We start from the raw sequence: 19111 nt of genomic DNA on the forward strand, positions 1-19111 counted from the left end.
TTTTCTCCCTCGGCTGTGAGGGAATCCCTATGGCAAGCAATCGGTCTGTTGTGAGCAGCATTCAATATCCTCTGGCTGAGAGCGATGGGAGAGCGCCATGGTGCTGGATCACGCGGGTGGCTGGCACGACACGAGCGCATGCACGCACAGACGGATACACACTCACACCCCCTGTTTGTACAAATGAAGGAGGTCGCTGACGGCTGTGATGCATGAGCCTGCGAGCTGACAGAGAGGGGGACAGACAGCACAGGGAGAGGGGCCGCCAAGAAACCTAATGGCATGATCTAATGGCAATTCTTATTGAATCAATAATCTCCATGCTGAGCAGACAGGCCCCGTTGGCCGGCTAAATCGACAAACAGGTGCTGATAGCAGCGGCGCTGCAGGTTATTCATCTTCCCCCTGCCAGCTTATCGGCCAACAACTGTAAAAACGCCACCAAGATGGATTTAGGAGGGAGCCGCGCGACAGGGAGCGCAAGGGACACGGACACAGGGGACACTGAAGCCGCCTGTGACGTATGAGAGGTGCACACACACACACACACACACAGGTGCAGATGTTTTCTTGGTCTAGACCCCTGCTGCCTGGGTGCATTGCAAAAAAAATAAAAATATAAAAAGCATCCATACACATAAACAGCACTAAAACACAAACACCAAGTTGTTGTGTTTTCTAATAAAATCAAAGCCTCTGATTTCAGTTTTTCCCGTCTCGGACTCACGCACCTCTACATGCATTACTTTTTTTGCCATTTCCCAGCGTTTGCCCACTTCAGTATCCATCTCCATGTCTCCTTATCAAACTCTCTCTGGGACGCGGGGGCCTTTCGTGTGCATTAGAATGCAAGCGTGCATGAAAAGAGGGCCTGTTTACAAGGCAATTTCACTAAGCTGTGGGACCCGCAACACCGTTTAGCTTTATCAAACACCACCTAATAAATCATATGTTCTTTTGTGATGTCAGTCGCTGAAGTGCTTTGTGTAAAGAGAGGGGGGGGGGGTGGGGGGGGGGGGGGGGGGGGGGGGGGGGGAAGAGCATGAAAAAGGCAAAGAAGGAAGGGAAGGAGGAGGAGGAGGAGGAGGAGGACGGGGGGTTGGATTTAGTGAGGAGGGAGGATGAGAGTGAGTGAGTGAGCGAGCGAGCGAGCAGGGGGCAGGGAGCTGGAATTGGCATGTGTAATTCAGCGCAGTCTTTTCATCTTAGAGTAAGATACTCTTGACAGATAAGGAGCCTAATCCTTCTCCTGATCAAAAAAAATCTGCATTTTACCAATTAAAAGCCTGAGCCGGCAGCCAGAGGGTGGGGGCTGGGAGGGGGGTTGGTTGGGTTGGTTGGGTTGGGGGGGGCGGCTTCAGACTGCGCCCCGTGTTTATCTCCCTTTAACACCGGGGGAGGCGCACAGCAGCCGCCTCGACGAGGCTGCACACGAGGGGAGAGCCGGGCCCCCCAACTAAGAACAAGGACATCACAGCGCCACCTATGTAGATGACCTGGAACACAACGGTAGACTGTGGAGGGGGGGGTGGCAAACGGGCCTGATGAGCTGTGAGAACACACACATACAAGACCACCAACCCCAATCAGACACCCCCCCAATACACAATGTCTGTTAGCAGGACCTGAACCCTCAAGTTTGCAAGCCGGGGAATGGTTCAGCAGTTAAAAGGTCATAATACTGTTTATATGGATGGAAAAGTTTTTACAAAGAAGATGAAGAATAATAAATTATGCTGATACATGTAGCAAATCTATGTGATGAAGAAACAGTTGCATTCTTTTATTGATGAAGTTTTGTCTCGCCACATCCGACGACTCTCTACTAAAAACTGCTTTGCCACACAGATGACAATTTGCTTACATACATTTTTTTAATCATACAAAGGCGCCGGAAATGTATAGACTCCTCCACGGCTAAGCATCTGTTCTAGACCCATGTGAAAATGATACAAAGATTGTTGAACAAGTCCATATTAGGGAATTATGGGAGTGTGAGTGGTTGGCATCTCTGGCGACAAAACCCACTTCAAGAGAGACATTAAAGAAGCCACCAGGCCTTATCTTTAAAAGTGTTCCCCTCTGAGGGCGAAAGAGGGGAGGGGAGAGAAAATGAAAGAGAAAAACGACAAGAGAGAGAGAGAAAGAGAAAGAGACGGAGAGAGGTTTATGCCCAAAAATGGGGAAGCAAAAGAATGTGGAGCCGGAGCGGAGAGGGAGATGGAGAGGTGTGGAGAGAGTTGAAACGTAATGAACAACGAAAAAGAAACGCAGGCAAACTAAAATTGACACCCGCCTCGCTTTTGCTGACTGGGTAGGCCAGATAAGTGAGCTAAATTGCACAGATCTGATGTTTATCTTATCGGCTGCACCGAGAGCGCTTAAAACGCGGACGATAAAGGAATACGCCGCGGCGCGTCGTGGTGAGAGCATGTCGGAGAGTGTAGAAATATGCACGGAGAGCGCGGCAGGAGCGCTTTTGAACAAGGTGGAGAGCGACGAGGGTGGCGCAAAGGCTTAACTCGGAAATTAGGCCAACCACAAAGGGAAACAAATGGATATCTGAATGAGCGTTACTTTAAGGACTCACACAAAAACATTTCATTTATGACGCAGGTTGTGAATCCATGTGCACTCGACCTAGTGGTGGAAGAAACTGGTATTTTTTTCATTATCATGTTTTTCCCCCCAAAGCCATTTCAGAAGACAAGTACAGGGGGAAGGGACGCTCCATTGTTTGGTTATATGGAAACCACCCCCCCTCCCCACACACACACACACAACTCAAACCCCTCCCAATGTGTGAGGAGCGCCACTGTGGTCCAAATACTGTACTTATCCTATTACTGAAAAGGGGTGGGGGGTGTGGGGGGTGCGGAAAGATAAGAGCATTCCCCCCCCCCCCCCCCCCCCCCCCCCCCCTCCGTCCGCTCTGCTGAATTAGAGGGCAGGGATTCTGTAGGCGAAGACTTTTATTGGCATCTCTCTGCATATCTGCATGTGCACAGAAAATGAGGGAATAAAAAAAAAAAAAAATCAGAAAGTCAAATGCCAGAAAAGGGAGGAAACAATTCCAAGATGGGGGAAAAAAATGGAAAAAAACTAATAGGGATTTTGTCGACGTCTGTCTTAACGCTGCAATCTGATACTAAGTGCGGCTTCGGCTCGGCTCGGCTTGGCTGGAAGGAGTATATGTGGAGGGATGAAAGGACATTGTTTTGTACAGATGGCCACCTGGTGTGACTACAGTAGGGGGAGGATGTGAGCAAGAGCCTTTCCCTCTATTAAGAAGCCACCCTCCCCTCCTCTCTCTCTCTCTCTCCCACCACCCCCCGACTCATCCCGCCCTCCTGAAACAGGGGCAAGAAGTTGTCAAGACGCTCAACCTTTGAGCCGAGCCCTTCAAACACGGGGAGGCAGCCCATTCCGCGCTGAGGATATCAATTATAGATAGGGGTTACCACCGCGGCTGAGGATTGCGATGTCAAGACGGCAAATAGACAGCTGTGGAGAGCTGAGGATCTTTCTATCAGATGTGCGCTGATGTGTGTTTCATGTGCGCACACGCGTGTGTGTGTGTGTACACTCCCAGCATCCCTTGTTCATAGCATCATATTGGTGTATTTTCACCAACTTCGAGGCCCAGTCTCTCTCTAGTCGGGTGAGAGGTTCGCAGGCCGTCAGAGAGCAGCAGTGGTAATAACGTAAGTTGCAAAAGTCAGGGTGACACGGCCGTAATGTTATTAATATTTAGCTTAACAGTGAACCCTCTGGCGTAATACGATGAAGAGCCATCCATCTCCCGGGCTGTGTGAGAGTTCCGATAACAACCAGAAGGAGGGCCGGTCCAGTGGTGTACACAAAGCTCACATCCTGACTCCAGGAGGCTTAACCCGCCAAATCAGTTAGCCTCGTTCAGCTGTGAGATGTGCTCTCCAGCTTTTTGAGCCCATTACCACCGTCCCTGGATCCAATCAGGAATCCAGCAGCAGTATCAGTCAACGCCTGCAGCTCTGACTCTACTGTAGGCTGCTGCTTCTGCTGCTGCTGCTGCTGCACAGACTCGCAGTCAGGCAGGGGGTCGTGGCCTGATAGGAGGCGCTGTGCAGAATAGTACAGCTGCGGTTGATGTTGCTGGGATCTACCGAGCTCGAGGAAAGAAATGCCGAAAACTCTCACAGCATACAAACCAAACTGTAGTTTTTTTTTTATGGTGTGTGTTTCTCTGAGCTGCAACGGGAAAAGCTTTTCATGTAAGTCTTCACCCATCTTACAGCTACAAACACCCTGTTGTGTCTCCCTGTTTCTCTACAAGAAGAAGTCTGGTCCTGGAAAACAACTGGAGGTCAGGTGTGAACGCTTCTCTGCCCACAGGAAACGATGAGGAGTGACACGCAAACCGTCCGCGAGAAGACGTGTTCGGCCTTTCTCGTTCCTTTATGTGCAGAATTTACACACACACCGTTACAGCTAGATATTTAAATGTGTGTGTTACTCACTTGTACTAGCTGCTCCTGTGTGTCGAACTCGCGGCAACAGTTCTCCCAGTGGCAGTTTGTCTCGTAAACCACCTCCGGCTCCTGTTTGCTCTCATCCTTGTCCCCTTCCTCCTTCACCAGGGTCATCCCATCAGGATGGTCCTAAAAGGAACAACAGTAGAAAAGGTTCTTAATCCAACAAGCACGAGAATTTAATGGAAACAGAGTAAATAAATGTATTTAATACAAGGCTGGACATGAAAGCAGAAAGACTACAGGGGCTGCCTTCCTCTCTCCAGCATCAATCCATCCAAATCTGTCAGAAAAGTCATTTTTCTCCCGCCCTGCTGGTTTACATGAAAGCCACAGCCAAAAGTGATTTGGTCTCAGCCACAGTAGCCCCCATGTGAATCCGGCCTTGTTTGGCTGGCTGGGAGAAAAGTGCGGAAATGTAAGCAGTGAAAGCCCCGCTCTGTATTTAGGGGTTGTTATACGACGGGGGCCGCGGTGAGTATTTGAGGAATCTAACCCCCTTTTCCTGCTGTAGGTTGCTCTATTAGCCCAGACATATTTCACTGTCACAGTTAGGTGGCTGAGTGGAGCAGAGAGTTGGTGTGGGCTAATTCAGGAGAGCCTGGGCTTCCACCACACACACCTCAGGCTTGAATCTGCTGCAGCCTGAATATCCACTCTAATAAGGTTTTTTTTTTTCCTGCACACATGCAAACGCTTACCGTTATCGCACTTCTCTTTCATTTTTTCCCCCCTCAGCCACTTAAAACTTTGATTAAACAAAAGCAAAAAACAATTTCCTTCTGGTCTCGCAAAAAGATCAATGAATTGTTTCGCTTCGGAAACGGCGGCTGATAAAAGCAGGGTGGGAAACAGCCAAACAGCAGGTAAATAAATACAAACAGTGGCTGGTAAGCTTGTCTTTTGTTGCACTCCATTATATGGGCTTCTTTATACTAGTGGAAGAATCTAAAAATACAAAAAAACAAGCTTGTGAATTCTGGGATTTACCGACCAGTCGCTTGAAAGTAAAGTGCATCTTTACACTGTCTGTCAGTCCTCACCTGTACGCTCACCGCGCCTGGGCTCGGCAGCTCTTCCTCCGGCTTCATCTTGGAGCGTTTGTGGTGCATGGGGTCTCCCGTGCTGCTCACTGCAGATTCACTTGTTGGTTTGGTCTGCGGGAAAACAGAAACTATTCCATCACGTCGAGCTTCACGTTATACGTGTGAGTTATTTCTTGTGTTGTCCTCTCTGGTATCATTAAAAATGCACGCGCTGCTTAGAAGTCAATCAATAATTTACTTAATCAAGCAGAGGGGGAGGAAAAAAACCCAACAACAAACAAACTGCGGTTGTACCGTAATGATTTCCGTATATATCCTCGGCAAAAGCTTTAACGGTACAAAATGAAAAACTATGCAATTCACTGTATCGCATTAGCTGCTCTAATCACAGCAATTAAAACAAACTCATGAACCAATTGAGTGAAGCACTGACTGAACCGATGGATGACCTGATTTTGGCCCCGGCTTAAATTCCCCCACGAGAATAAAAGAAGTTTTCTCTTTTTTACTGAAATTTTCACTCCCTTAAATGTTGATGTTTTTCACCGGACACTCGGAGTTGTCGTACATGTAACATGAAAACACATTTGCCCTACTATCTTTGCTGAAACATACGAGATTCAGCTGTGGCCCCCCAAAGCAATATTCTGTTTATTCAGGAAAAGGCAATTTTTTTTTCTTGTGCCCAATTTGAATGAGGCCTCGTTCTCAATAAGAAAAAATCCAAGAAATGGGGAAACAGCAGGGAGGACGGGTAATAAACATTGGATATTTACTTCAATTGTGGGCCCGCACATACAGTAAGGGTTGAGGAAGGAGAGAAAAAGCCCCTTTGGATCCATCCATCCATGTCAATATTCCCTCTCTATATCCTTGTTCTCTCTCTAGTGATTAATGGAGTCAGCAGTGGGATTCTATGCTAACAAGCCCCTTGTTGTTTGCTGCAGGCACGTTCTGGGCCGTGCTCGGCAGTCTAAAAACAAGAGACAACACAAGTAGGAGGAAACTCCCAGGAGATGAGCGCGCGGAGGGGGGGTCCTGCCTGTACCATGTTAGCTGGCTGCGTTTCGCTGAGACGTGGCTGGCATGCGACGCCGCTATCTATTACTTGTGATGATGAATCGCACGGGCGTCTTGCCTGCCGCCGCCGCTCTCACCTGCGAGGAGTCGTTGGAGATGGCTGAGCGTTCGCTGGCGCTGAGGCCGGAGGGGGGGATGCCAGGTACGGGCCTTTGGGTGGTAAAGGCCGGTGGGTGGTGGATGAGGGGCGGACTGTGGCCAAAAGCAGAGCCCACGATGCCCGGTTGGCGGCCGATCAGCTGCTGGTGCACGTGCAAAGCCACCGGGGTTGGTGGGTAGGCGAAGCTCAACGCTGGGCTGGAGAGAGAGAGAGGGGAAAGAGTGGAGCGGTTAAATTAAATAATCAGAAAAGTATGATACAACTTCCCTAAAATATCAGTTGCAGAGGGAATGGAGCAAAAAAAAAGGAGCAAAGACAGTGAATAAATGGATTGTTCTGGATAGTTCCTTCTCCCTGAGGACAATCTGACAGGAGATGGTGTGGTAATGCTGGAACCACGGGGCTGCTGGCAAATCCCTGCCAATGAATGTTCAGCTTGTTAACACACAGTGAATTATCATGTGGTCTGTGTAAGGCAGTATGTCATTCTTCCACTGGGCAAATGATACAGATGATAAACAATCTGCAGTGTGTCGTATAGCCATGTAAATACAGCTAAATTAATTCTCTGTTTTCCCCGCAACGGACTCGTTCCATCGGTTTATTTACCCTTAACCTGAGCTAACTTTGTTTATCTTTAAAAAAAAAAAATCCCAGAAGCCACCAAGCCTCCTCAGGGGTCTGTCTAACCGCAGGTGAACCACCAGATAAACACAGATCTGTGTGGCTCGACAGCAGCGGCCTCCATTCATCCTGAGCTCTGACGCTTCGCTCTCCCCGCGACCCATATGTCTGCTGATCTTATTACGAGCCGAGTGGAAATCAATGGGCCGAGACACATTTGGGGGCCCATCCGCTTGTCATATCACTCATCAGTCTGTTTGGCTCTGGCTATTTGGGTCCTGTCACTAGGACAGTGGCTGAGCTGGCGGCGTGATTGATCAGGCTCTTCTTACAGATCGCTGATCAATGGCTGTGGGTGGGGCGATGGATCTTTCCTTTTCCCTTCTCTCTTCTTCTTCTTTTTCTATCCTCTGCTCACCTCTGGTACCGGTGGCGTGATGTATGTGATGTTTCCATGAGGTGTACCGGATGACTGACACGAGCCGCCGGGGAGGCAGGCTGACTGGCTGGCTGGGAGATCGTCACCCACACAGGGGTTTGACATGGACGACACACACACAGACACCACACACTTTTATTTACTCCGTTCTCTGTGCGGAATGGAAATATATAATCATAATATGGTGCTACTCTGATGGGCTCGGGCGCTTCAAGCATGCCGTATGAAAAATCAACCAATCAATGTTATTAGAAAATCGTCTACAGCGTCATTCCTCCTCAGAGAGATGCTGTTATTTGATTTATCATCGGCGCGTTAGTCCCTGAATGACCACCTTGATGAAACACGATCAATCAAAGCTCCTGAAAGACATCCTGACAGGATAAAAGGTTTTTTTAGAACTTTAAAGAGGCAAACCATCAATATGCACTGCCATAACATTTGGGGACTCACAAAGGACAGATTTATAAAACAAAATGTTAAAAACCGAAGCAGCAAAAGCTGAAATATCCTGATTTTAGTGCATACTATGGGTCAAACCCCTGAAACACTTGGATCCTACATTTCCTATAATGCAACCTGAAACTCTTCCACACTTCCAGTCTTACGGAATACGGCCTAAGAATAATTCAGGCAGACGAATTACCTGATGGCTCCAGCAGAGAGGTGACCGTAGGAGCCGCTGGTGGAGGAGCTGGAGCGGGAGTTGTTGAGCATGGTGACGAGAGAGTTGGGCGAGTTGCGGATCATGGTCTGCAGGTCAAAGCTGTGCTCGGAGAGGGGCGAGATGGGCAGGGGGCGCTTCCTGCTGGGCCTCGATGGAAGCCGCGGGCTGGAGAAACGAGTGCCTGCAGGATGAGGAAAGAGGAAGACATCAGACTAAGAATAGAAGCCAAGGTTAAAATGCCTCGTAAAAGTGTAAATGAACCCTTATCCGCGCTGTTATTTTCCTGGAGAGAAGGCATCGGCTAGATTCCTACAAATTAGTGCCAAAAAAGAGCATTTCCTGGTTTATACGCGCTTTTCTGTTTGACTTCATCCAAACTCTAACCTAATCTAACCCCAGCAGATGACATTTTTGTCAATCATCAGACAAAAGGCTCATCTGAATGAGTGTTCGGCTGTCACTTGATGCACTGCTTGCATTTCATCCATGAGAAAACATGCCTTTTATGTTGGAGAAATGCTCTGACTGTGTATGGTAATATTTAATCAAGTCCAATTTGACTCGTTATTCAAATGCAATCAGTGTTGACTGGAAATACTCAAAAGGGGGTTTGAAAAGGTAAAAGGCGGAAACGGCACAACCATTCTCTCTGCACATACAATGAGCCACGGGTAGAGATTAAAACATGACTTTTGTTGTCTTTTCACATGGAGATGTCACAAACAAGACAGGGAAAAAGAGAGGGAGATGGAAGGAGGGGGGAGAAAAAAAAAGCACCGAGGGGATGTCGCGCTTTGTGCATGAACTGACACAATGACTTTGTGACTCAAGTCTTGGAAATAAAACATTTTGAGTTATTTTATAAAAGGCAAACAAAACCAGCTTACGCAGCCCCGATAACCCCCCTCCATATTTACGTCCCCCACAATCCATCCATCTCCCAAACGTAAATGCTCCATCTCTCGTTTGACACATCCAACGATTACGGAACGCTCCATTCACATGGTAATCAGAGTGTGTGGATGTGAATGTTTGTGCGGATGTCTCTGTGGTGGCAGCCGCGGTGTTCTGGCATACGCAGGCCTGAGTTTCGACTATGGTATGAAGCTGTATGGAGAGAAACACCCCCCTTCACATGGTCATTGTATGGAAAATCTGCCTTTTTTTTGTCTTACTGATGGGGGTTGTTAGTGGGGGGGGTTGCATACATACACACATACAAATCCCTGAGCGCACACAATCGCTAAATACACTGCAGTTTGTCATGTGACGTTCTGAATTCTCACCATCTTATTCCTCCTGAATCATACCTATAATCCCACAAACAAAATCATCTTCATCCACCTGGTTTGGTCAAATTCAACCGTCTACATCCAACATTCGATACTTAAACAAGTCGAATCCAACAGAAGTGAATTCACTTGCTGTGAATTAGGAGAGGTGGGGCACTGCCGAGGAGCAGGGCCAGCGTCCCGCCACTGCAAAGCCTCATGGGAGTGGTGTTTATTAATGCACAGCCCAAATGATAAATCGGCCAACCGGGGAGACAGAGAGTGGAGCGTCCTGGCTCGTAGCAGGACTGTCCCTCTAATTTCCTCTTGATTTATGGACGGGATGGCTGGTTACGCGCCGCGTCATTAATTCTTCTGGCCAGGGAGGGTTTAGATAGGCTGGACTGACGGCATTGGAAATAAAAGCTGGCTCCGAAACTGAGGTTGAACCCTTGCCGACACGCCTCAGGGCCACCTGAGAGGGACGCTATCACAACGAAAGTGTGAATATAAGACTGAAAGGATATTTTTACGCCACAGAAAACTTAATGGAGGACACGTAAAGACAGAAGGGAAAGAATAAAAAACACAGCAATCCTATTTCATAGTATTTGTGCACTTTAAGAACATAAAGCTTTTGTGTTTTAGCAGATTTTGCTGTGTATATAGCGATTTACCGAAATCACAGCTAAAATTAAACAGTTTGTTTGTATCAAACATGAGTCGCAGTGTTCAAAACGCGACAAAAAAGCACCTACTAATAAGAAAAACACTCCGAATAGGAAAAAAATAGCACGATAAACGAATAAAGATCACAAATAAAGACTTTAGCATCGTGATCTATGAGAGCTGTTGCACTAATTAGGCGGTACGAACACAGACAATAGCCCATTAAAGCACAAATAGGCAGGACGGGCCCATTGTTTCATTAGCACAACTCTCACTGAAGGTAATTACACTGATGTGAAACAGACTAAAATAGCCGCAGTAGCGTGGTAGCCCAGATTATCAGCGAAAGCCTCTTGATAGACCCTGCTCTTTGTATATCTTTTTTTTTTTTTTTTTCCCGAAATCCAACAAGGCTTTAAAGTGTTAATTTCTTCCCGGCGTCGGAACACACATCGTTGAAACATGATGACTTATTACCAGCAATGATCACAGGCGTTTTTTTTTAAAGTGAGGAGCATCGCATCTCCACTTAAATTTGGCCCTAATTGTTTTCGTTTCAGTCTATTAATCTTAAAAAGTGACACAGAAGAAAGGATTTATCCAGTGATGAATGGTGGGACATTCCAATTCCCACTTAATAGCAATTAATTTTCTGATACCCGCACAAGTTTGGCTAGTTTTAATTAGTTTGTTCAGAAGAATAGGGGGGAACTTCACCCCGGATTTCCATGAAAGCGGCGTCTGCCTGACTAAATACATTCTCATCAAAGGGAGCGGGGTGAGGCTGTCCGACCTTTCTAAGATTCAGTGTGCGTTTAATTTCCTATTTACACTTTAAAATAACTCATTAGCATAAGTCCTCTGCACACAGTCCTGAGCCCAACACATTAAGACAATAGCTCATTTAAATCATGTCAAAGTAAAGTTGCAGGTCCCTCCTTCGTCTTGGTTGAGCTGCAGCTTTCGTCTATATATAGAACAAAATAGAAGGTGCATTTTAAAGGTTGAATTCCCACTGGGGCCACCCATGCTATAATGTGCAGGTATGCACTCATAATACGTTAAGGTGCAATCCCAGTAGGCTTAGATTTGGTGGGTGTCTTTTCAGCAGCTGGGCTACATGTGGTTAAAAAAGAGTTTCCTAAAAGTGCTTTTCTAACATAATTTCAATACTTAGGCTTCATACTGAAATGTAATGATTTATATGCTGTTGAAACAACTGTTACATGTAACCTAGATGTGTAAAAACTTTTTACTTTCACCATATTCAGCATGGTTTTAACCATAACGCCTAGAAATTGGTTGATCTGTGTTTCAACCGGCCTCTGTGATTAAGAAAAATGACTGATACGAGGACGTTCATCCAACTTTATGAGCGTTCCAAACGACTGATTCACAAACTTGGCACCATCAAGTTGAGTCTGTAAATCTCACACACACAAGAACTGCTGACTCTGGATCAGTTTGGGACCTCATGATTATGGATCAACACCCCTGAGAGGACTTAACTCACCTGTGTGTGTGTGTGTTTGTCATAAACTGTGCCATCAGTCATGTGTGATGTCAGCGCAGACTTACTGTCCATTGCCTGCAGGTATTCCATGTGTAGCGCGCTGGCGCTGCCGGCGCCGGCCGTGGCCGCCACGGAGGGGAGGAGGTCGGTCGTGTAAGGGCTACGGTGGCCCGCGAGCAGAGCCATCTGGTGGTAGTACTCGGCTGTGGTCAGACCTGTGTGAGGGGCTGGATTAGGGAGAACGAACAGGTCAGCAAAGAAGAAGAAATAAAGGTAACCGAAATAAAAAAAAAAAGAATTAGGCAGTGAGAGGAAAAACACACCAAGGGAGAGCACCTGCACCGCATTACATTACCTGCGTTCATTTACATTAGATGATAATCAGCTCAGCAGAACAGTAATGAGCACATTAGCAACACCATCAAGTTAAGCAAAACAGCTGCACAGGGAGCATCACCTGAAGTGGAAGAGCCTCACTGGGGATTACCGGATGCTTGCTCAGAGATTACAGTGAGTGTGCATTAGTGTTTGATTGATGCATTCACGCAGCCGGGGCGCAGCATAACTGATCGTCTTACAATACAATTCTTAAACAGCCTTACTGTTCCTTGATCACTTTGGAGAGAGTGCAAATATACATATGTGTGTGTGTGTGTGTGTGTGTGTGTGGTAAGAGCATGTGGGCTGACACATCTTTTGCCAGAGATGGTGCTTGTGTGTTGTGCGCGCATCAGGGCTGCAGTCTGCAGATATGCAACCTGCTCCTCTACTGCGCTCCCTTTTAAACATGCACGGCAAAAAACAAAAGGCCTAAATCTGCCCAGATATATCTGCACGCACGGAGATACAGCAAACGATTCTGCCTCCACTTCTCAGGATGCTCACTCTCTCTCTCTCTCTCTCTCTTTTCCAAGTCATTCCCTTAGTTATAGTGTTGTAAGTCCTTGAACCGTCGCCTAAAAATAAACATCTGGTGGTGGGCTTCCTTATGCAAATATTCTAAGAAAGAGAGAGGGAAAAGACTAACACTGTGGTTTTGGATGCAAATATAGAACCGGTTCAGACCCACAGAGTGCTGCAGCTTTTTTTTTTTTTTTCACCCCCCGATTGAGGAAATAAAGAAAAAATAAATAAAGAGACGGCGTATGAGGAGATTTCCTCTTAAGTCCGTCCTGTATGGCTGCAATATGCATCCATGATTGGTTGAATGAGTGTAAGAAAAAAACTCTAAATTAATTCGATCTGGGTATTATGTCTTCGTTGGAAGGGGAGGGGGGGGGGGGTTTCTTAATTGTCTCCACTGTTCCGCCTTAGCTTTGCTTTTGCATTCAAACCATAATGTGGCCCATTCAGTATCCACACACACTGAAAAAAAAAAAAAAGGCTTTGCGGAATTTTCTAAATCAGAGATGCTGGCATCCGAGTGCGATCCTGAGGGCAAAAAAAAGGCGGGGTGGGGGAATATGGGGAAGGCTCTCAGTGTGGCACCCGATGTGGAAAAGGCAGAGACTTGCCTCAGGACTTGGTGAGCCACCGGGTGCTCCTTCAGCATTACAATAGGATCAGGGGCAAACCTACCTCTGAACCCCAGATCACGTAAGAAAAAAGAGAGAAATATGATAGAGGGAGGAGCAGAAATGAAAGCAAATGTGTGGCAAAGCGAGAGGGTGGCACTAAATCCCACCCACTTTAAATCTCCATTAGATTCTGTTAATTAATTCATCATTATTCAAATGTACTTTTTGGTAGAAGAGAGAGAGAAAAAAAGCATATTGAAGAAGGAGGCTTCCTGTAAGCGCGGTGATATACTAACAACACAAAAGCTGATGGGTTAATTAATCACCGGATTGATTAAAGGAGTAATTAGGTGCCTCATTCACAATTCACGGCATTACGAACAGAAAGGGGGATCATGTGGTAGGTTCGGAGGAACTATTTTGATTTAAAGCGAGCTGAGACTGCCGCGCATTATGTTGTGGTAATGGAAAATTGGAGGGTGGAGAGGTTCGAGCTGGAGTGTGCGCTTCCCGCTCGCGGAGCGTGATGCTGGGAGTGCAGGAGAGCAGGAGAGGGGCTGAGTGAAGCTGAGAGCTAAGAGAGACTCTTGGTCTTCACTTAGACGCAGCTTTTAACAGACCTAGATGAGATGAAGTCAAGTGTGCAGGTGCAGAGGAAATGCCCCTGCTATCTGCCCCCTTTCAGAAATACACTTCTACACAAGGTGGGGAGCTAAAAGTGGGGCCTAATAGGTCATTAGGCCATTTAAGGTGAGCCAAGATAATTGGCAAATAAGCTCTTGAATACTTTTTATGGCAAGGTGACTGCAGCAGTTTTACTTTTTTTTTTTGCTTTGCTGTTTGTTAAGTTTGCTGTACTTGATTTTTACATCTGGCTGGCACAGCTTTGTTTTGCAGTGCCAAAAAAAAAGCCATAAATGCTTTTTGGAGCCCAAAACGACGGCGTCAGCAGTCCAAAACTGAAAAATATTCAACTCTAAATAATATAAAACTGAACGTAGAGGTGAATTCTCACATTTGCAAACATAAAAACAGCAAATGGGAGGTATTTCTAATTAATATATGACCTAATTAGTTCAAATAAATACACACAATATACAAAAAACACAAAATTTAAATGCAACAACCTTTTCATCACATAACACTGCACTGGTAAAAGTGTTTATTAAGAGTGTAAATTGTCTTCATCCCTTTCAATACTCAGGTTTTTATAACCCTACTGCTTCTGGTGTCCATTTTAATTGATTTCCCAGTCCAAATTCATCAGGAATGTTTCCTGTTCTCAGGGAACAAATGCTCCCCGTAGGACACCATAACAACCAACCAAACCCACCGCCCCACCCCTTCCCCAACCGTGAACTTGAATCCGACCCTCCCTCGGTGTGCGCGTTGTAACTGTACGTGACCCTGCCGCTCACTGATTCATCCTCCAGAGGTCTCTGACATGACTCACAGATCAAAAGGATTAGCCTCCCTTCAACCTGCGCCCCCACCCACACGGATTGCGCCGCACTCATAATACTCCCATCCACCCGCTCCCCTCACTCGGATAACATCTCACCAACCCCTGGGTCTTAATAGAGATGGATCTAGTTGCCTCTCACCTGACCTCTTCTGATCTCTAACAGGAATTAAACTGATACGGAGAATCGAGATTTCCTCCTAATAGCAATCGAACCTCACTAATCAATTTCAAATATCATTTTTAAGGGTCTGCTGAGGTTTTGTCGTTCATTTCTGCTCCACTGGGGTGGCGTGCAGATGTGCATGTGTGTGCTGAGTGTGCATCTCTGCCGCGACAGTGTATATATATATTTATATATATATGCTTTGTGCGTCTGTGTGTGTGTTTCATTTTATTCACCATCTGCAGGACTGAGGCCCCGGGTGGCTGACAGAACAGAGATGGAGGGGCTGCTGTGAAGTGAGCGGATGTAGTCCATGTATGGGTTGATGTAGGGGTGCGGAGGGTGAAAGGGCGACTCCGCCCCCACAGAGGGGTTCCGCTGGGGCGAGATCCGGATGAGGGAGATGTCGGAGAAAGCTGGACTGCCCGCGAGTGCAGGAGGCCTGCAGAGAGAGACACGGGGAAGAAAATACAGACAGAACATGAACACATATTTTAAAAGAATGGTAATGCCTTTTTTTTCCAGTTAAAGCGGCTTTTTGGGGGGTGTTTTTTCTCAAACTGAATTAGGGGTCTAAGGATAGAAGAGGTTGTATGCTGTACAGATTGTAAAGTGTCTAAATACTGGGCAGAATAAACAAACTAGACTTGATTCGAAGGTACATTTTTGCAGTTTACAGTAAATTTTGATGAATTTTGATTTCTGACTCCCATAATAAACTTTAAAAAGTTCATTCACACCATAAATCTCGAGTCGCACACATGTTGGAATAAGAATTATCTTTTATGTCACCAACATTGTGTAAACATCACCGATCCAGACGCCTCCACATGCTCGTTTCATTAGGGCCCCGACATCCTCTGACCGTCCGGATTTTACTGCCGTGGGTGGACTGGCAGTGGCAAGGCCAGACAAATGGACTGTGACACTATCTCTCTCCCTCCATCTGCAAGGCAGAGAGGAGAGCGCTGCATTCCAACTGCTCCCTACGCAGACATTTCCTCAGATCAAAGGCAGCTTTCACCACTGTGTCTTAATCAGAGGGAAACGTTAGACCGAGCTCACCGCTGGCCAGCGCCAGACAAGCAACGCTACACCACTTTACTCATATGGCTTCAAACTTGGCCTTGAGCTGAAGACCGTGTACAGAATTGCACATGACGGATACAATGTTGTACAAAATCCATCAGCGACTCTCGCACAAAATGCACCACGGAAAATATGAGCGCTATCAGACTTTTTTAAAATCAAAAACCTTTACTGTGAACTGTCTCCGTGGCGTGAGATGTGAAATAAAGTTGAGAACAATCAAGAAAAAAACTTCTTAGGAGCTAAGTTTGAGATGAACTAATTTGTCTCCCTTCTTATAATTGGCTAGGAGGGCTAGGAGCCTTCATAATGATGGCCTTCACCACAAAGGCCTTCCCCTGAGGATGTGGAGAAATCCACATATCAGCCAGACATTAACAGGCTAAGAGATTAGACTGAATTAGCCCCTCCACTTCTCTGCGGCTCCCCAGTGGACCAGTCTACTGTGACAAAAGACCCCAGGAGAAGGAGAGGATGAGCGAAGGGAGGGAGGGAGGGGGTTTTATGGAGGGAGGTGGAGGAGGAGATATGGAAAAAAAGGGTGGGAAAAGACGAGAGAAAAGGGGAAGAAAGAGTGAGAGACCTGGCCTGGAGTTTGTTTCTCAGTGACCTTGAGCAAGGCCAGGGGAGCGGAACAGCCCAATTACGACCTCCGCCCCTTCCCCTGATCCCCTACCGGCCTCTCTGTCCCTCCACTTCACAACCCCCTTAATGAAAGAGCTCAGGCCAGGGCAAATAATGAGCACTGAGGAGCGGAAACAACACACACACACACACACACACACACTCGTGGACAGACACAGAAACACACACACACAGACAGACAGACATACTGTATGTGTACACAAGCATTCACACACACAAACTTTGTCTTTCTGTAATGAGCCCAGAGGGGCCTATGGGACGATTTTAAAGGCTTTCACCGCGTTCAAGTGTGTGACAACATGTCTCAGTGATGCTGAAGCAGGTGTATGGTGAAGAAAGACAACAGCACTCTCAAGAGGGAGGGAGGGAGGGGGGGGAAGACTCATTGTTAAAGTGTGTAAAGGTGACAGATTAAGGGATCCATCCGACACTGCAACACAATGGTCCTCCTCCATTCGATTGGTGCGTTTCTGCACGTCTCCTGTCAAAAGATTCATGAGAAATTGTTTTACTTCCTCCTACCGCCGCACCTCGCAGGCCATGCTGAGGGCAACTGTGCACATCCAAACAGGTGTGTGTGTGTGTGTGTGTGTGTGTGTGTGTGCGTGAAAAGAGCGTGTTTACGATAAGCAAGTCATGTGCCTGCACGCCACCATTACACGCCTCATTTACACAGATCACAACACAGCTGCAGACTGACGCTCACTTTGATGTGCCATGGCTGACCGTGCATCTCTCTCACACACACACACACACACACACACACACACACACACACACACACACACACAGAGAAGAGCATGTGGCTGAAAAACCTGCTTTGTCACCGATGACACAAGAGGAAACAGAAATGTTTTAATCACATCTTTAACATCCTGAAATGATGGGGCGCCTTCCCCATCGCACGCACCCTGAGTGCCTGGGTTCGATGCCAGCCTAAGGCCCTTTGCTGCATGTCTTATGACCCCCTATCCTGTCTCCAAAACACCCTAAAAAATCCCGAATTCGCAGATTTACAAGGGTCCTTTTAATGGCACAGTACATGGGACAAATATTTCTGTGGCTACACGTGACATTTTAAACATTTTCAACATAGAAATTAGATCCCAGAGGGAAAAGTAAAAAAAAAAACCTTGTCGTCTGGCCCACCACATGCCTGTTTGACGAGAGCCAGACACCCACTCTGGCTGCCATGACACTGATTAACCCTGTCATGCATTGGCTACATCTCCCTACACTGACCCTGGCAAAATGCCTGCGCTCTGCCTTGTTTTTCCAATTAACTCAGCGAATAAGAACAGAGCCCTAACTAGGAAGGGCCGAGGTGTACCTGGAGAGAAGCGGCGGTCAGAAAACCAAAAAAAAAAAAAAAGAAAAAGAGAGAGCACACATGTTGATCGGGTGGGAAGATGGCGGTGGCACGGGGAGTTATTATTCAGCCTGTTGAGAGGTGAAGAGAGGGAGAGAGAGGGGAGGTGTGCAGAGAGGGAGGGAAGACAGTTGGAGTATAAACAGTAGTCGGGAGGAGGAGGAGATGGAGGGAGTGTGTGGAGATATGGACTATGAATCGGGAGGGTGGACATGGAAGAGTTAGGTGAAATGGGAGGGGAGGGGGTTGTAGAAGGAGGAGAGAAAAAGGAGGTCTCATGGGGTGCGGAGCCAGGTGTGAGGGGATTTGAGGAGGACAGGAGAGAGATGGATGGTTCGGAGGAGTGCGGGGTGTCTATACTATGGAGAGAAGAAAGCAAGAGAGTGTCCGATCCTCTGCAGGGTCGTGATCGTCTTAGCATCTGCCAGTATGCATTAATCAACATGACGAAGGGAAGTAATCCGACAACGCGCAGTGTGCGTAGGAATGTTCGCACTGTGTGTGTGCCGATGTTTCCAGTGAGGTGTGTGTGCCAGAGAAGTAGCGTCTTAGTTACACCTGATTTAAGATTTACATCAAAGCTGTACCGCGGGGTTTCGCAGGTTCCTCTGCCTTAGCAGAGAGAAAACTTTTCCTTCGCTCCTCTACCTCCCTTCGCCGGGTTTTTAGAATCCCTATTAACCCTCGAAGACGACATCCTGCAAACAGGGCACGAGGAAAGACCGAGCTCCTGACATATGGAAGCCATTTCCTCTCACGTGGCCTCGCTTAAACCAGCCAGCGCCTCTTTAAGACATCGCATGTTTACACGAGGCGGTCTGTGGATTTTTAAACTGTCATCTTATTTCACCGGATGAATACACACTTGCCAAGTGTAAATATGCCCCCAAAAGATTTTGAGGTTTCACGGAGGGGTGTGTGTTCATGTAAACAGACCTTGAAT

General features: G+C 46.9%; 1 protein-coding gene across 1 annotated transcript in view; it reads right to left on the reverse strand.

The window, feature by feature from the left end:
• Positions 1-19111, reverse strand: part of gli3 (GLI family zinc finger 3) — a 90154-nt gene that overhangs the window by 8833 nt on the left and 62210 nt on the right. The window contains exons 5-10 of the mRNA XM_019276251.2: positions 15302-15507; positions 11986-12147; positions 8447-8648; positions 6715-6934; positions 5555-5668; positions 4500-4640 (exon numbers count right to left, since the gene is read on the reverse strand). Coding sequence (XP_019131796.1) covers positions 4500-4640; positions 5555-5668; positions 6715-6934; positions 8447-8648; positions 11986-12147; positions 15302-15507 — 1045 coding nt within the window. The remainder of the gene's footprint in view (positions 1-4499; positions 4641-5554; positions 5669-6714; positions 6935-8446; positions 8649-11985; positions 12148-15301; positions 15508-19111) is intronic.

Source organism: Larimichthys crocea, chromosome XXIII, assembly GCF_000972845.2.
Source record: "Larimichthys crocea isolate SSNF chromosome XXIII, L_crocea_2.0, whole genome shotgun sequence".
Taxonomy (NCBI): Eukaryota; Metazoa; Chordata; class Actinopteri; family Sciaenidae; genus Larimichthys; species Larimichthys crocea.